This window comes from Quercus lobata, chromosome 12, assembly GCF_001633185.2.
Source record: "Quercus lobata isolate SW786 chromosome 12, ValleyOak3.0 Primary Assembly, whole genome shotgun sequence".
Taxonomy (NCBI): domain Eukaryota; kingdom Viridiplantae; phylum Streptophyta; class Magnoliopsida; order Fagales; family Fagaceae; genus Quercus; species Quercus lobata.
Window position 1 is genome coordinate 20,307,945 of NC_044915.1, and position 15,829 is coordinate 20,323,773.

The 15,829-nt window shown below is 34.3% G+C and overlaps 1 protein-coding gene across 2 annotated transcripts; it reads right to left on the minus strand.

Annotated features, from left to right (window-relative positions):
* Window positions 1-2,643: 2,643 nt before the first annotated feature.
* LOC115971520 (BRCT domain-containing protein At4g02110) lies at window positions 2,644-15,574 on the minus strand. Of its 2 annotated transcripts, XM_031091489.1 has the most exons (10): window positions 15,307-15,574; window positions 15,116-15,205; window positions 14,279-14,383; window positions 13,598-13,699; window positions 13,388-13,472; window positions 12,114-12,183; window positions 11,914-11,958; window positions 4,056-6,356; window positions 3,593-3,809; window positions 2,644-3,444 (listed from the first exon to the last, which is right to left on the minus strand). In XM_031091489.1, exons 1-10 carry the CDS (start codon window positions 15,385-15,387, stop codon window positions 2,869-2,871), a joined length of 3,672 nt encoding a protein of 1,223 aa, XP_030947349.1. In that variant the 5' UTR covers window positions 15,388-15,574; the 3' UTR covers window positions 2,644-2,868. The 2 variants fall into 2 exon arrangements, with proteins under 2 accessions (XP_030947349.1, XP_030947350.1); XM_031091490.1 differs by lacking the exons at window positions 15,116-15,205; window positions 15,307-15,574 and having other exon boundaries at window positions 13,598-13,688; window positions 14,279-14,370.
* Window positions 15,575-15,829: the final 255 nt, after the last annotated feature.

Here is a 15,829-nt window from a genome sequence, read left to right on the forward strand (position 1 = left end):
TAAATAGGCATTCATATAGTATTAAAAAATTATAAGTACACAAAATCGTTATTTCTAAATATATTAAGATGCAATCATTTACCAACAAGGACAAAAACAAAAACAAAATAATGTTTTTTTTTTTAATACTAGGCTAGCTAGGATTTTTTTTTTTTTTTTTTTTTTTGAAGTTAGATCATTCGCAGTGGTATTGCTAAAAATTTTAGCTTTTAGCATCTCAAAAAACTACTTTATCTATTTTACCACCTCACCTTACAATACACTCAATATCAAATGTTCTATTTTTTTTTTTTATCATTTCATTTAAAATAATATAAACAGCTCTTTAAAAAAATAAAGAAATAAAAAGAATTTGAGTTTTTTTAATTGAAAGAAGAGATATAATCTTAATAAAATATTTTATTTTATTTCTAACAATTTGCTAAAGTCAATTGATATTTATACCAATTTATTGTAGTTGCAAAAAAATTAGTTTTAGTTTCTCCTATAACACATGATTTTTGGATTCTTTGGTGGTAAAATAGTTTTTTTTTTTTTTTCATTTTTTGCTAAAATACAATTGCCATTGTGAATGTTCTTATTGTTTTTGTTAAGTTTTAGGTTAGATAGTTGCTATTTGGGTGAAACTAATTAGACTTATTGAGGAAAATGAGGGCCTAAGGTTTTGGGAGGGAATCTAACTACAAAAATAAGATATATATATATATATATATATATTAACTAAAAGAAATTTGGACCTAGGGGACCTGGGCCCGACCTAGGTCTGTCCTTGCTAGTAAGTACAGTAATCACTACTCAAAAAAATATTGAATAAATTAATTGAGGTGCTCTTTAAATAAGTAAATATTTGAAATTCTTGTCTACATCCATACCAATTGATCAATTAAGTTGTCATTGAAAAATTGTCAACTGCTGTATTAATCTGTTAGTTATCAAATATGAATCAAAAGAATGATACCCTCTAATGTAATACAAATAGCGACAGATAAGAGAGGTAGGAGTTGAACTTCAAATATACAGCAAAAAATACTATTATTATTGAGCTATCACTTAAATTCCAACACTTTAGTCATTAGACCAAGGAAGAGAAATGTTCACGAAAAATAATGTGCTAAACTTTACTAATGGTGACTCTTACCTCCAAATATTGGTTCAAGAATGTGCTAAACTTACTAATGGACATAGGCAAACATGTTTCCCCTATGTGGAAGATACATGGTTGGATCCCATCATTAAGCTCTTTATATAAACTAATTTCTGTGGACTTTGTGAAACCAAGTGAACAGTTTAATTTCTTGGATTCTGTTGGAGTGATTATCACTTGGATATATAGCAAGACCTAAACTCTTTTGTTTCTGTGGGAAGAATAGTGGAATGAACATTTTCTTATCAATATGGAGTCGGTGAATTTACTTATGTTTCCTTCATTTGTCCTCTAGGAAAAAGCAAATTTACCCTAAACAAAAGAGTTATTTTTTGCTACCAAATGAAAAAGGGACACCAAAGATTCTATTTCAATAAGTAGTATAGATAAACAAACAAACAGATAAATGAATAAATTGGTCACTTATTGTTAATAAACCAAAAAAATACTCATCACAAAGCCCTTTTAAGTTTTTTACTCTTTTAGCAGGAAGGAGGGAAGGCACTTTGGGTTAGCCCATAGTTTCTTAAAACGGCCTGGCTCTTAAATCTTAATGTCATGACTAGAGAGGCCGACTTAACTCAAGTTTGCTGAATTAAACTTTGGAGGGACTGGGCTGGGGTATGGGAAAAGGTTACCTCTGACTCGGTTTGGAAAAAACTTCCTCCAAACCACGACTTGGTTAAAAAACTATTTATGTGTACTTTTTAGTCATATATAGTTTTTTAACGAGTTATATGACTTGTTAAAATAAACATATAGATAATTTTATAAATCGTTACGCAGTTGGTTGAAGGAGATTTTTTCAAATTAGTTTGGATAAAAAATTTGTAAAAAAAAAAAAATTATAGTAACAATACTAGCTATGATGACATAAAAAAAAAAATATATATATATATATATATATATATGTTCTTATAATGGATGGATTAATAATAAAAAAGTATATAAATTGAATAATTTTTTTTCAATAATATATTAAAATTGAAAAATAAAATAAAAATAAAAATTTCTTGACAAGCACATGTGAGAGGAGGGAAGACTCCTCCCATAGAGGTGAAAATTTTCTCAATCCGGAACCAATAATTATTCATAGTAAGAAACGATTTTAATAATACATAATACAAGAAATGTACTTGCTTAGGGCTCGTTTGATACATGTGTTTAAACACATATTTTCAATTTTTAAACATTACACGTATTTTCACACTTTTTCACTCACACATATTTCCAAAAAATACAAATATTACTAGAACAACATTACCAAACGAGCCCTTAGAGTCTTTAGACCATGTATCAGTCTTTTTCTCCACTTTAAATTTTCTGTTACAATTTAGTCAAAAAAAAGCATTCAAAGCCAATCTTAGACAGAATCATGATGAAAGACGTTTGCATTTCTTGGACAAGAGCAAGTTTACAACTAATCAAATTTGACAATTTTCTGCTAAACCAGTTTGAATCATTTATACGTATTTCTTAGACAAGAGCAAGATGACAACTAATAAAAAATGCCAGCATTTTCTTCCCTTGGTAAGTACTGCCACGATAACAGTTAATATTTAAATTACAGGTCCCCAAGTCAGATTAAGGAATTTCTAAAAGTACATTACAATCATCTGGGATCATTTATAATAAATTCTACTGCTATTACCACAACTAGACGTACAAAATTGATCTGGATACCTTTTCTAAACCTATAAGGGTTACAAGCAAGATATCAAAAATCATTTCCTTTTCAATAAAGAGGACCCTTTCTTCTTTCTCTTAGCAGAGTTTGTGCTGTGTCTGCTTCCACTACACTTGGGACAAAACCAGTCATCCTCTGGGACCTCTTGAAGTGGAGGATTACAACAATCTATGTGGGTACCAACCCCACAACCAACAGAACTACTTTCATTACCACAAATCAACATGACCTCCCCTTTATCATGAGAGCCACAAACTGTGCAGGCTATATCATTACTACCATTATCATCTGATGGTGTGGAGTCTGTGGACTCCTTGACAATCTCTTCTGCCTTGCTCTGCAGGTAAGCAAATGACTTCTCTGCCCAAGCATGAGTGTTGTATAGAACATGTTTGTCAAGGGAGTACCCAGGCTTGCAAACATACTCGACTATGTAATCAGCTAGAACACAGGGTATCTCATGTTTCATAAACTCCTGGACCCACAAATCAACAAGTGGCATGCCGGGGCTGATAATGGCAAAGTCAACTCGATCATTAAGAAATCGGGTATAAGGAGGAGAAGTTGCCAATATAGTCCCATCTCCAGCCTTCACAGCACGCTTAAGAGTATCCTGTTTGATCACACAAAATGAGATTTATCAAATAGAGTCTACAAACTGTAGTGCCCACTAATTAAGTTCGTACAAGATATATATCCTTTGTAGAATATATGGGAAAATTTGCAAGCAAAAATTGAAAAATGAGATTTTAACAACATACCAAAGTTGGTGCTATGCATTCTCCATATATGATAATGCGCATTCCATAAAATGCACCATGACCTGTTTTCTCCCTCATGTGCCGCCACTTCCTTGGAGCCTCCAAATTGATGGCACCATCTTCATTTAGGCCATTTTTGTACCATTCGTAAGATTCCTCAGCCAAAAATCTTCCTGCCTGACTACAAGCAGTTAAATAATCAGTCTTAAGAATCCACCTGCATTCAAGATTGAATCAATTAGAACATTTGAACATCTATTCAAGATAACAAATCCTATGTAGCATATAGCAAGTTATCCCGAACTTCTCACAAGAATGGGCAAAGTTTTACAGTGTCCCCCAGATCAACGGGAGAATAAACCTTGATGTAAAAATACTATTTTTCTTGGCAAATAAAACACCAGTTGGAATTCAATCAAATAAGTTGCCATTGTTATGCAAAGTTTTGAACTTATTTACATACCTTCCAGATGCAACAGCAGCAAAGAACTTCTCTGTCCTGCGAATTGGGTCTGGGGTTATGAAGTGTGTAGCCTGGTATGACCATTGATGAGAATCTCGGCAAAGTTTTCCTTTCAAACGTCTAATAACTTGTTGAAACTCCTTTCTCTGTAGTTGATGTCCACTCAATATAAACCATGCAGGTTCAGTTTTCACTCTGTTTGGTATATCTCTTGCTGATGTTGAAGAATTTGGACTTACCTTCCCTGCCTTTTGATTGACCTTCCTTGGTGTCATATTAGAATTAACAGATGATTTCCCAACAGACTCTTTTCCCTGACTTATATTTTGAACTGGCTTGTTCTCCTTCTCCGCTTCAACAGAGTTCTCTGACTTATTTGCGGGAATGGAGCAGCTCTTAGTTTTGGTAGAAGGAAGCAACACTCTTTCCTCCTTTTCTGTCCCAGTCCCCTCACTGTTCTCGGTCACAGTCTCTTCACCATCCTTACCTTTCTTAGATTTCATTATATCCATCTTCACCTTGGTTCTACCTATAGGGCGCTTTTTCCCTTTATTCATCTTCCCTTTCACACCATCTCCATCTAAGGTTGATTCAATATGTTCAAACTTCTTGTCACAAACTGCTTTTTCTGGTTCACTTCCCTTGGTGCCTTCCTCTAAAGCCATCACATCATCATGCACACTATCCTTGCAGTTATTTGTTATATGCTGCGTCTTGTCTGAATTCTCTTCCATGATTGTATCTTCTTTATCTGTCAATGTAACCAGCCCAGACTTCTCTTCACTAAGTGGCTTCTCCAACTCATGTTCAAGCCTGTCCTCTGGAGCCTCAGTTTCATCATCCATCAATTCATTGTTATTCTCTCTATCATCCCCGGACTTCAGGGCATCTCTCATCTCCACCTCCTTCACTGGTTCAATGTTATCAGTTGGAGGAGATATCTCAAGCAGCATAGAAACAGAGGACTTCTCATGATCTGCTGTCTCTTTCACTCCAACAGAATGAACCACAGCATCATTTTGGGAGGTAGCTTTATTTTTTTGTATATTATTAGTAGTTGACTTATATCTTGAACCCAGAGTCTTTCTGGCAGCCATCTTCTTCCTAATTGGTTTTGCAAACAAGTCATTTCCTCCTTCAAGCATGCTCAAATTGCCAGGCTTGTCAGATTTCAGAGTCTCCAATTTTTTGTTACTGGGAGAAGACTCCACATTTTGCTTCTCATTCTCTTGCTTCCCTTTCTCTCCAACTACAGATTCCCCCATATCAAAATCTACAATGTCAGGCCTGGTGTATGAGGCAGACTTTCTTAAGCTCTGCAAAGATGATTGAGGTGTCTTCTCATCAACAAAGTTACCTTGCCCAGTCTTTGTGGTCACAATTTCGGAGAAAGGCATATCACATGTTAATGACTTCTCACAAGGAATTGAGGTTTTGGTTGTTAATATCTTAGCGAATGAGTTTGGTGCAGCATTCGGATTAGCAGCCTCATCCTTAGAAAGGTCATTATTTCCCAGTGGAAAATAGCTGTTAGTTCCACCGGGACCATCAATCAGAGTGGTTAGTTCCAATACCTGAATTTTATCACCCACCACTGGACTCCTTGTGATGCATGGTTTCACATTAAGACTCACTTTTGGTGATTTAAAGCCACCACAAGAAACATCCGCCGTCCTCTTTTGGGGTAACAAACCACTTGACTCTCCTCTATCAACTAAATTAGTTTCCTCCATAGATGTTTCAAGATGACCAGAGCCAAATCTGTCTGTCACTTGTTCCATCTTCAAGGAAAAGTTGTAAAAATCATCATTGACTTTACCCAGGGGCATTTTAGAATAATCACTTAAATTTCCTAATACTTCTCCAGAGTACATTGGAATTGAGGATCTCCTTAAAGGACTAAACTTGCCATCACGCTGAGTTGACCTTTCGGCACTTCCAGGAGTAGATTTCAAGTCATTTCCCACCTTTGAATGATCTGGAGTTCCATCAAGTGGGTCAGGTAGCTCATCAGAACTAGTGTTCTGACGGCGAAGTGCTTTAAGAACATCAAAATTATCAAAGCTTGAAGCTTGACCAGGTGATTTCTCTATTGTATTATCAACATTCAATGGACCCTTTGGTGCAATCGAAAGTTCACCGACTGATCTGGGCGGCAATTCAGAGGTTGTTGATACCCCAATTTTTGAATTATGAGGACTCTTATTCATGTCTTTCCCCCCAGAGTGCCTCACAACAGTGTCTCCAGCCTCTTCTTCAGAATCCTTAGCCTCTGCTTCCAATATCTCCAACTCATAGCCACTGTTCAGAAAAATGCATTCAGTAGATAAATTGCCGTGGTATTCATACTTCAATTTACTCATATAGGCAAGGAGCTCAAGAAATGGAAAACAAAAAAAGCAAAACAAAACAAACCATCAGGAACAACGCAAATGTCAGTGTATTCAAAATTCTAAAAATAACATTAAACACATTGATATATGTTGCATCTATTGCAGCAACCAACCAAGATGCTTAAAACTATTCTTATTTTGCTTAATTAAGAATATCAGTACCCATCCACACAAACAACTTCTGCAGAAATCAAGGGTCAACAGGTTCTCACAGCATGTGTGTCAAGGTGAAATCTCCTTCTAAACCCAACATATGGCATTGGAATGCAGAGGCCGAAATGGCTAAATACCACCCTTTTGCAAAATATTTTGCAATATACCACTATTTGTGAAATATTTAGCAATCTACCACCTTTTTGAGACTCGAATTTCTAAAATTCAAGTTTTTTGTATAACTCAAGTTCCATAAACTCGATTTCTTTGAAAAAATAGCCTTCAAAATTGCTGAAAATTTTTTGATGGAACTCGAGTACCATCAAAAAATTTCAAAGTTTTTCCATGGTACTCAAGCTCCAAGAACTCAAGTACCCAAAAAGCAATAGATCCCTACATATTTCTGAAACAGCAATAGATTGATATATGTTTCGGTAAACAATGCTATTGTGCCATTTTGGCCGGAATGCAGATGTAGTTTGGGTCAACAAGCAGAATGTATTATTTCTTCCTTTCTCCTCTTCTTTCTTGAATTATGGTAGAAGACCAAAAATAGGATCCAGAAATATTTCTTAATAGTTCAATTGTGTATCACTCAGGTCATGCAATGATGGGGTCCAAGGCTCCAATAAGTTCAATTGATCATAAATTTCTTTCTTCGTTTTCTGTTTGTCAATCCATCTTGTAGTTTTATGGGTAAATACACAAAATGGTGGTACCTAAGGATAGGATTCAAGGGCTGTTATTGATCCCAAAAAAATAATTTTTTCAATAAATGAACACAATAATTAAAAAGACTAGCTTGTAAGTTGTAACTCGTGTGATGCACTAGATTTTTATTTATATCAATTTTGGTTTTAAGTATATGTATTCTCAATCTAACAAATATACATAAATTAATAATATAGTTTATGTATAATTTTTAGATATCAACTTGGAGTAAATAATTTGTAACAAAAACCTTAGTTCAATAAAATAAAATATATTAAGAACTATTTTCCTCTAAACCAATTTGGAGGAAAGTTCCTCCAACACATTACGTGACAACTCAAAAGGCTATCCACATGTACATTACATGACCTACTTAATAGTCATGTGACTTTTTTACATGATTTAATGAATCATGTGATCTAATACATGTAGATGGTCCTCTAAATTTTCAAGTAATTGATTGGAGGAAAAGTGCACGTGTATAGTCTTTTGAGTTGCCAGGTAGTGGATTGGAGAAACTTTTGTCCAAACTGATTCGTGGGGAAATCATGTCGAGGGATAAATACTTGTTACCAAAAAATAAGGGAGAACATTGATTTATTTTTTAAGTTTAAGAGGAGATTATAACTACACCATAGTTAAGGAAGGGAAGTTCAATATGCTTATTAATTAATGAAATATTAATAATAACAATAGTTAACGTATATAATTATAATATTAGTAGGGGCGTCCGGCGTCCCTACTAACCACACTTTGCATTAAAATATTTGGGTGGTTGTTGTTATTGAATTAATTGTTTTCTAATTAAAAAAATAAAGGAAAAATGACATGTAGCGAAAGTACAAGCCTTAACACAGCCATGTGGCATACTTTTGGCGTTTTGGAGGGTTTTTAGATCTGAACTTTCTCTAAATTGTAGCTTTAGAAGTTTGATTTCTTTTCATTGTAGTTTAAAAAAAATCCTAACAAAGGGGGAAAAAAGTACTTCTTTCCAATGAATCTGATGCGAGAGACGCAAGAAGATTATTATTTAGTATTATTTATGTTTGCAAATCAATTGTATTTTTATGTTTTAGGTCCTATTAGTTTATTGGGCTATTAATATTTTAATTTAGGAGCAAGGTTATTTTTGTAATAAGGCAATTAGGGTTTCCTAGCCAATTAGAACTAGGGTTTAGCAATCCTTTGTAAGCAATCTATTATACCCCTTGAGGAGTTAGTTGATATTTTGATGAATAAAAAAAATGGCCGTTTGGTCTCTTTGGGTCTGGTACTGACTCCAGGTCTACCCTAGGTGCTGACTCCTAAAGGTTTCCTCGCTTGGTGCTGACTCCAAACCAAGCCTAGGTGTTGACTCCTAAGTCATATCCCTTTATTTTATTGTTGTTTCAGTTTTGTTCTGGTTGTCCTGCGTCATATTTGGTATCAGAGCAAACACCAATCTATTTGACGCATCGTCGTAGTCAATCCATATCTAGAAAAATATCATCAAAAAAAAAAAAAGGTGAATGGAGGTTTTTTTTTTTTTTTTCCTGCCACCAGAAGGTTACCCAACAAACCCCACGACCAAACCTGGTCAGGTTCTTTCAAGAAGTTTCTTCACATGCCACCACCCATTGGAAAGCCAATGCTGTCATCCCTCGTCTGTCAGATCACACCACGGTGAGCCCCACCACCATCCTCTTCTTGATATTGCGCCACCATGACCCTCAATTGCCCAGCACCATGCCTCCGCAATCCCTCCATAAACTAGTGATTCCATCTCAAAGGTAACAATGACTAGCCTTTTATTTAATTTTTTTTTTTTTTTTTTAAAAAGTCCCTTATTTTCTATTCAAACTCTTCCCGATCATTTTTAATTTGCAACCCCATAGTGTTTTCCCACTAAGAACAACTTGACCCGGCCCATCTGAAATAAAGAACTCAAATTAAAACCCATTAAACTACCTGACCCAGCCTAAACAACAAACTCATTGTACACTGTGACACAAGCCATATTGCCACCAGTAACATAAACAAACCCTTGCCTGACCCATTTGTTAACAAGCCCAAAGCCCACATTTTACAACACCAGTTTTCTTTAAAAAAAAAAAAAATACAAGACCCAGCCCACGAAATCCAAACCTATCAACTAGCCCAATCCCAGCAAATATCCGTCTAGAGAACATCACACCAGGTTCTTGTTCCAACTGCCAACTATTTGTTGAAGCACTATTTTAGAGAATCATGGTAATATTAGAAGCACCTTATTTTGATGGTTGTAATACTTATCCACGAGATTTTGTTAACTGGATGAATGGGATGGAGCAATTTTTTGATCAAACAAATTTTGCAGATAACAAAAAGATTAGGTATGCCAAGTTGAAGTTAAGAAGTAAAGCACAAAGGTTTTGGGAGAATCTTGAATATTTCCGCTATATGAGGTATGAACCTACCATTAGTGTGTGAGAAGATATGAAAGAAAAGTTTTGTGATGAGTATTTGTCACCATACTATCGAGCTAAGTATCTACCCCAATCTCAATGTGGTACTTTTCAAGTTGAAGCAAATACAATGAGTCCTCATCCTCATCCCATTTCATGTCCTCAACGCACTTTTGAACAATTTACCAAGGAATTAAAATAATTATCTGTAAAGCTCATGAAAGATGTTCAAGACAGGATTGCTCAAATGAAGCAAAAGAAGACTCAATCCGATTCAATTGAGAAACCAAGGATACTTGATCACAATGAACTTATTGCTGCCCCCATAGAAGACAACATTGATGATGATATCTTGGTCATGGAGAATCCTCCAGCAACACCAAAGTCTAATGTTGACACAAACGTACATGCCTCAACAAGTGTTGCTTTAACATGCGTGCAAAGAAATGAATATATTGAAGAGCAGCAAGGTGAAGAGATGGTGTCTAAAGAAAGTATTATGTTAGAGGGTGCACATGATGTGATATTGGAAGCTAATGAATCTACTTTTGATCAGCCTTCCATGGTGCATGAAGACAAACAATTTGCTAAAGTGGAGAAAGTGGATAATATAGTGCTTACAATGGTTCAAGATAAAATTATGTTGATTCCATACATTAATTTTGTTATTCCAGAAGAGTTTGACATAGTGGAATTCAAGGTTTTTCTTTTCTCTATGCTCCCTAGAATGATTCCAGACTTGATGCAAGTGTTACTTGTCAGCATCCTAATCCTTCAACACTTTAGAACTCAAGGTCGAGTTTTCTCCAACCAGAGATGATGCGAGAGACGTAAGAAGATTATTATTTAGTATTATTTATGTTTGCAAGTCAATTGTATTTTTATGTTTTAAATCCTATTAGTTTATTGGGCTATTAGTATTTTAATTTAGAAGCAGGTTATTTTTTTAATAAGGTAATTAGGGTTTCCTAGTCAATTAGAACTAGGATTTAACAATCCTTTATAAGTAACCTATTGTACCCCTTGAGAAGTTAGTTGATATTTTGATGAATAAAAAAAATGACCGTTTGGTCTCTTTTGGTCTGGTGCTAACTTCATGTCTACCCCAGGTGCTAATTCCTAGTGGTTTCCCCGCTTGATGCTAACTCCAACCTAGGCCTAAGTGCTAACTCCAAGCCAGGCCTAGGTGCTGACTCCTAAGTCATATCCCTTTATTTTATTGCTGTTTCAATTTTGTTCTGGTTGTCCTGCGTCAGAATCAGGAAGAACACTGCTTGATTTTTGAAGTTTAAGGGGGCATTACTACTGCATCATAGTTAGGGGAAGTGCAATTTTCCCATTAATTAATGCAATATTAATAATAGTTAATGTATTTAAGTATAACATGAATATCAATTGAGTTTTTAGAAAACATAATAGGTAGATAGAATGCGTTTGGATTGGGATGAAAACTTCTGCGTTTGCGTTTTTTTTTTTTTTTTTTTTTTTTTTTTTCACGCGTTTTGAGTGTTGCGGCTACTGTTCATGCACTGTTCAATGAACAGTAGCCGCAAACTTTGACTTTTCAAATTTTTTTGGACCAATCACAGCACATCGTGTATTGTTCACGAACCCACAAATTTCACTTTTCAGCAACTTTTTCATTAAAAATGGGTCCCACGATACTATTCACACATTTAAAAATTATTTCACTACAGTGTTTTTCAGTTTTCAGTTTTCAGCTGTATCCAAACGGACCCATAGTGGGAGAGAGGGAGTTCAAAAGTGGGGGGTTTGAACCATAAGACATGAGGCACTACGAAGGATGCCATTAATACTGAGCTATCACTTGAACAGATGAACCTAGAAAAGAGAAGAAAAAAAATGACACGTGGTGAAAGTCTAGGCCTTAACACAACTATCTGACATACTTTAGAAATTTCTAGGGTATTTAGAACTGAACTTTCTCTAAGTTTCAGCTTTTACATTATCATATAAGATATCATAAAGAAGGAACAAATATACCTGTGCATGCATGCATAGTATGTAATTAGCTTCTCATCATCAATCATAAAAAAAAATAATAATAATAAAAAATAAATAACCCCAAACCCCCCCCAAAAAAAAAAATACCCTTTTGATGCATGCCATAGAAGTAGCACATTCAAACCCACACAATGTCAGATTCACATGCCTCACCTCTTGTTATAGTTAAGTTCCGGCAGAAGCTTCCAATCCTTTAAGCTGCAGAAAAATAACAGGCCAATCAGATAAAGAAAACCTCAATTCATAAAAAAAGACAGAATCTCATTTTTCAAAGATTCTGAAACAGATAATTTTGTTCATCCTATAGGCTTCAAAATTTCAAAACATAAAAGAATGATAGAACCTCAACATACCAATCTTCCAACCATCGATGACTGACAAGCTTTATCGCATGGATTTTTTTGGCAAGTTCATACTTCTCACCTACATAAAATAATAGACTCCATTAAAATTTAGTGCCACTTAACTACTCATAGTCCACAAAATTCAGATGTAAAGTGTTCAAGAAACCTTAAACCAGATATACCAATAACTCAAACTAAATAATTCACAAACAACCTTCAATTTAATATTATAAATTGATTGTGGCAAAACTTCCCAAAATTAATTTTCTCCAAGTGTCTCTCATGTCATTCAACTAACAAAAACTGCCCATCAATATAAAACAACTTTAAGAAATTTTGCATGAAAAATAATTTGTTAATGCCTTGCAAAATCATCTAATCAAAATTTATTCTATAGGGCCCGCATGTGAAGTCCAATATATTGTTTGGGTAAAAACAATTTTTAATTTGGGTTGAGATCTTAAGTATAATAGTTTTGTAGTTTACTATTCTAACTACAAGTACTAATACCGCTAACACAAGAGTCCTCATACATATGTGTGCTCAATGTACTCGAAGAATAGAAAGAGTTTCTCAATGAAATATTAAGTGCTCAGTATTAAGGCATATTGGCCTTATTATTCTTTTATCCTTTTCTCTTCTCTCTTCCCTTCTCTTTGATATTTTTGTCACAATTCACAAACACTTCTCGTGCAGTATTCACAGTTTGCATAAAGATTCAAGTTTCATTTCTTCATACCTCTTTGTAACCCTAAATCAATTTGCTCTTCCCTGTGATACCATAGTCATTCTTGAACAGTAACCCTTCTTTCTAAAGTAACTAAACCACAAATTCATAAAACCTCCCAACCCTAAGCCTGCCACAAGCAAAGATTTACCAGAATTTTGCAGTATTAATAGAGCAGCCACTCACACAAAGTCCACCATAACCGTATAATATATTGACCACAAATTTCAATCCTAAGCCATGTTTGGATGCCATTTTCAGACTTAGATCAACTGACGCATTCCACTAATCATAGGATCATGACTACAATAGAATTTCTTTTCTGAAAAACCAAAAAATAAATGAACATGGCTCAGAAATATACGGCTTCTGCTCACTCAAAATGCATAACAAGGCTACCTAAAAAACTATGCAAGAAGGAAATTCCATTGAGGAACACCCAGGAAAACACACACTCTCACTAAGAAAGGAAGATTAGTAAATGCAGCATGATATGAAATCGTAAATCATATTTCATTGTATACACCCTTTGTTACTGGGAACATGAGAAACGCACCCTCAAATTTATAGCATATGAGATGAGTAACCTTGTTTGCCACCAATGGCTTAGAGAATTGAGCACCCATCAAGTTGACCATTGTCTGATACGAAAAACAAATTCAATTCGTTATGTCCTTTCAAGAAACCACTATCTATAAATAACTACTTGTAGGAACTGTACTCAAAAATATAAAGCAGCAGCAGGATGAAACAGGCAAATGCATACCATAACGTCATCTCGATCTTGCCGCTGATAGCCAGTTAAGCATATGATTAAATTTTTTGCACCCGGTATACCATTCAGATCTTTGAGTGGCCTGTACATGATCTGTTAAAAAGTATACATAAATATCTAATACTAGTACACAGTAATACAAGAAAAGAAAAAAAAACTTTTAAGTATCCAAAAGAAAACATAGATTAAGAGCTTTTTTTGTTCACTGATGGTTTCTAAAAACATGGGTGGACACAAATTCTTTATTAAAAAAAACTTTAAAGTTTCACACGAGTCCACCCAAATCAAAAATATAATTGTAGGCAATTGTGCATGATGTTGATGTCTAATCTCCCTTATGTGCTTTGATTCAAATATTCATATACAAAACTATGAAAATAATTCCAAACTTCAAAAATCACAATAAGCAAAATCTCCCCTAGCTCATGCTGAAATTTTTTTACTGTGAATGTGAATGAGATATATTCAACTATGTGCAATTGTCTTACATTTAAAGAGAAAGTTGCAAAATCAATCATAATATAAGGAGGATAAAAAAGAAATTTTAAAAAAGTAGCCCATAATGCTTTTAAGTTATAGCAATATATAACTTCAGTCTTTTTTTTTTCTATAAGTAACATATAAATTCAGTCTTTTTTCAAATATACAAAGAGAATTTGATAAGAAACATACTGAATTGGCATCAACGGGCATTCCGATATCAAAGGTATGCTCAACCCATAATGCTGTCACAAGAGTCTTACCATCATTTCGAGCCGCAATACATACAGGATTATCCTAAGCAATTCGACAACAAAATATAAATTAAATAATAAAACAGAATTTTGAAATTAACAATAGACTGAAATGTACTTTGCGTCCCTAAAGTTTAATCCAAGTTCAGTTCTTATTTCTTAGAATTAAAAAGTTACAATTTTATTCTTTATGATGTTAAAAGGTATCAATTTTTTCTGTTCATGAGATGTTAAACTTACTCCAGATCACATCAACTTTTTATCATGCCACATTACCACTGCATCTACCAGGTATGCAATTATTTTACAATGAATATGTTAACAGATGCCCTTGTGTATTTGTTCATAACGCTAAAAAGGGGTCCCAAGTAACAAAAAACTAATAAACAAATATCCTTTAAACTAAAGTGGCTCAACCCCCCTGCAGAAAAAGTCAATCAATTACAACACAAAATTCAACCTTAACCAATGTCCTTGGGTACTCTTTGTTTAACAACTATTGAAATGTGACATGTTATGATTGGCGTATAATAAAAATAATGTTAGTTACGAGTCCAAGTGAAGATACCTTTGCCCCAATCACTACTTGTCACTAAAATAAGTTACTAAAAAAGTTATGAATTTTTATGAATAAAGCAAAGAAAATAATACCTATAAAAATTTTGAAGTACCAAATTGAGTGACAAAACTTGGAATAAAAAGTATATTTCAACCTAAACAACAATAATAATCAAAGTCCAAATTAAGTGAAAAGAAACAACAGAATAGGACTTACATAAACAATCTTATCGACAATTACATGAGTACAACTTTGGTTGTACTGACAAACATCAACTCCGCCGCCATATACAAGTTTACACCGAACCTAACATAATTGCAACATTTTTATCAATTAAATAACAGCAACGTCAAAAATAATCTGTAAATAAATAAAAAATTTCCATTTTCAGAGAGAAAGAGAAAGACCTTGTTTTCATTGACGGGATCGAAGCCGAAGAGAACGAAACGGACACCGAGAAACGCACTGGACGGAGAATTGCTTTCCATTGAAACGAATTTCTCTTTGAGGAAATGAAGTGAAGGAGTATGCAATGAGAGTTTAAATACGAATCTGAAGCGTAAGATGGAAGAAGAGGAAGAAGGGGGTTCTGTTTTGTTTAGTAAAGTATATAATATAAAATAAAAACTTGTGGAGGAAGACTGAAAGAGATAGTGAGAGAGGGAGGGAGATTGTTTTTTGTTTCACTGATTTTTGATTTTTGGTGCACTGGCGGGACGACTAAAACATTGTCACCACGTGGCACGTCGGATTTGAGACACGTTTTGAGCTCAAGTTATTGATTGTCACCACAATTCACAAATACGCTATTTCCAAACAACTATCTCATTAAAACATGGGTAAACTATCATATATGGTCCCTATCCTTTATAACATATTTTAATTTGATCCTTAATATTTTATTTGTGTCAATTTGGTTTCTAACCTTTC

Bases quoted from the DNA above. Each gene is read 5' to 3' on its own strand.
- LOC115971520 (XM_031091489.1), bottom strand. From the start codon at position 15,387: ATGGAAAGCAATTCTCCGTCCAGTGCGTTTCTCGGTGTCCGTTTCGTT. The intron at 14,384-15,115 runs GTAAGTCCTATT...CGAATTGCTTAG, and splicing joins TTGTCGATAAGATTGTTTAT to GATAATCCTGTATGTATTGC. The intron at 12,184-13,387 runs GTGCGTTTCTCA...TATTTTATGTAG, and splicing joins CATATGCTATAAATTTGAGG to GTGAGAAGTATGAACTTGCC.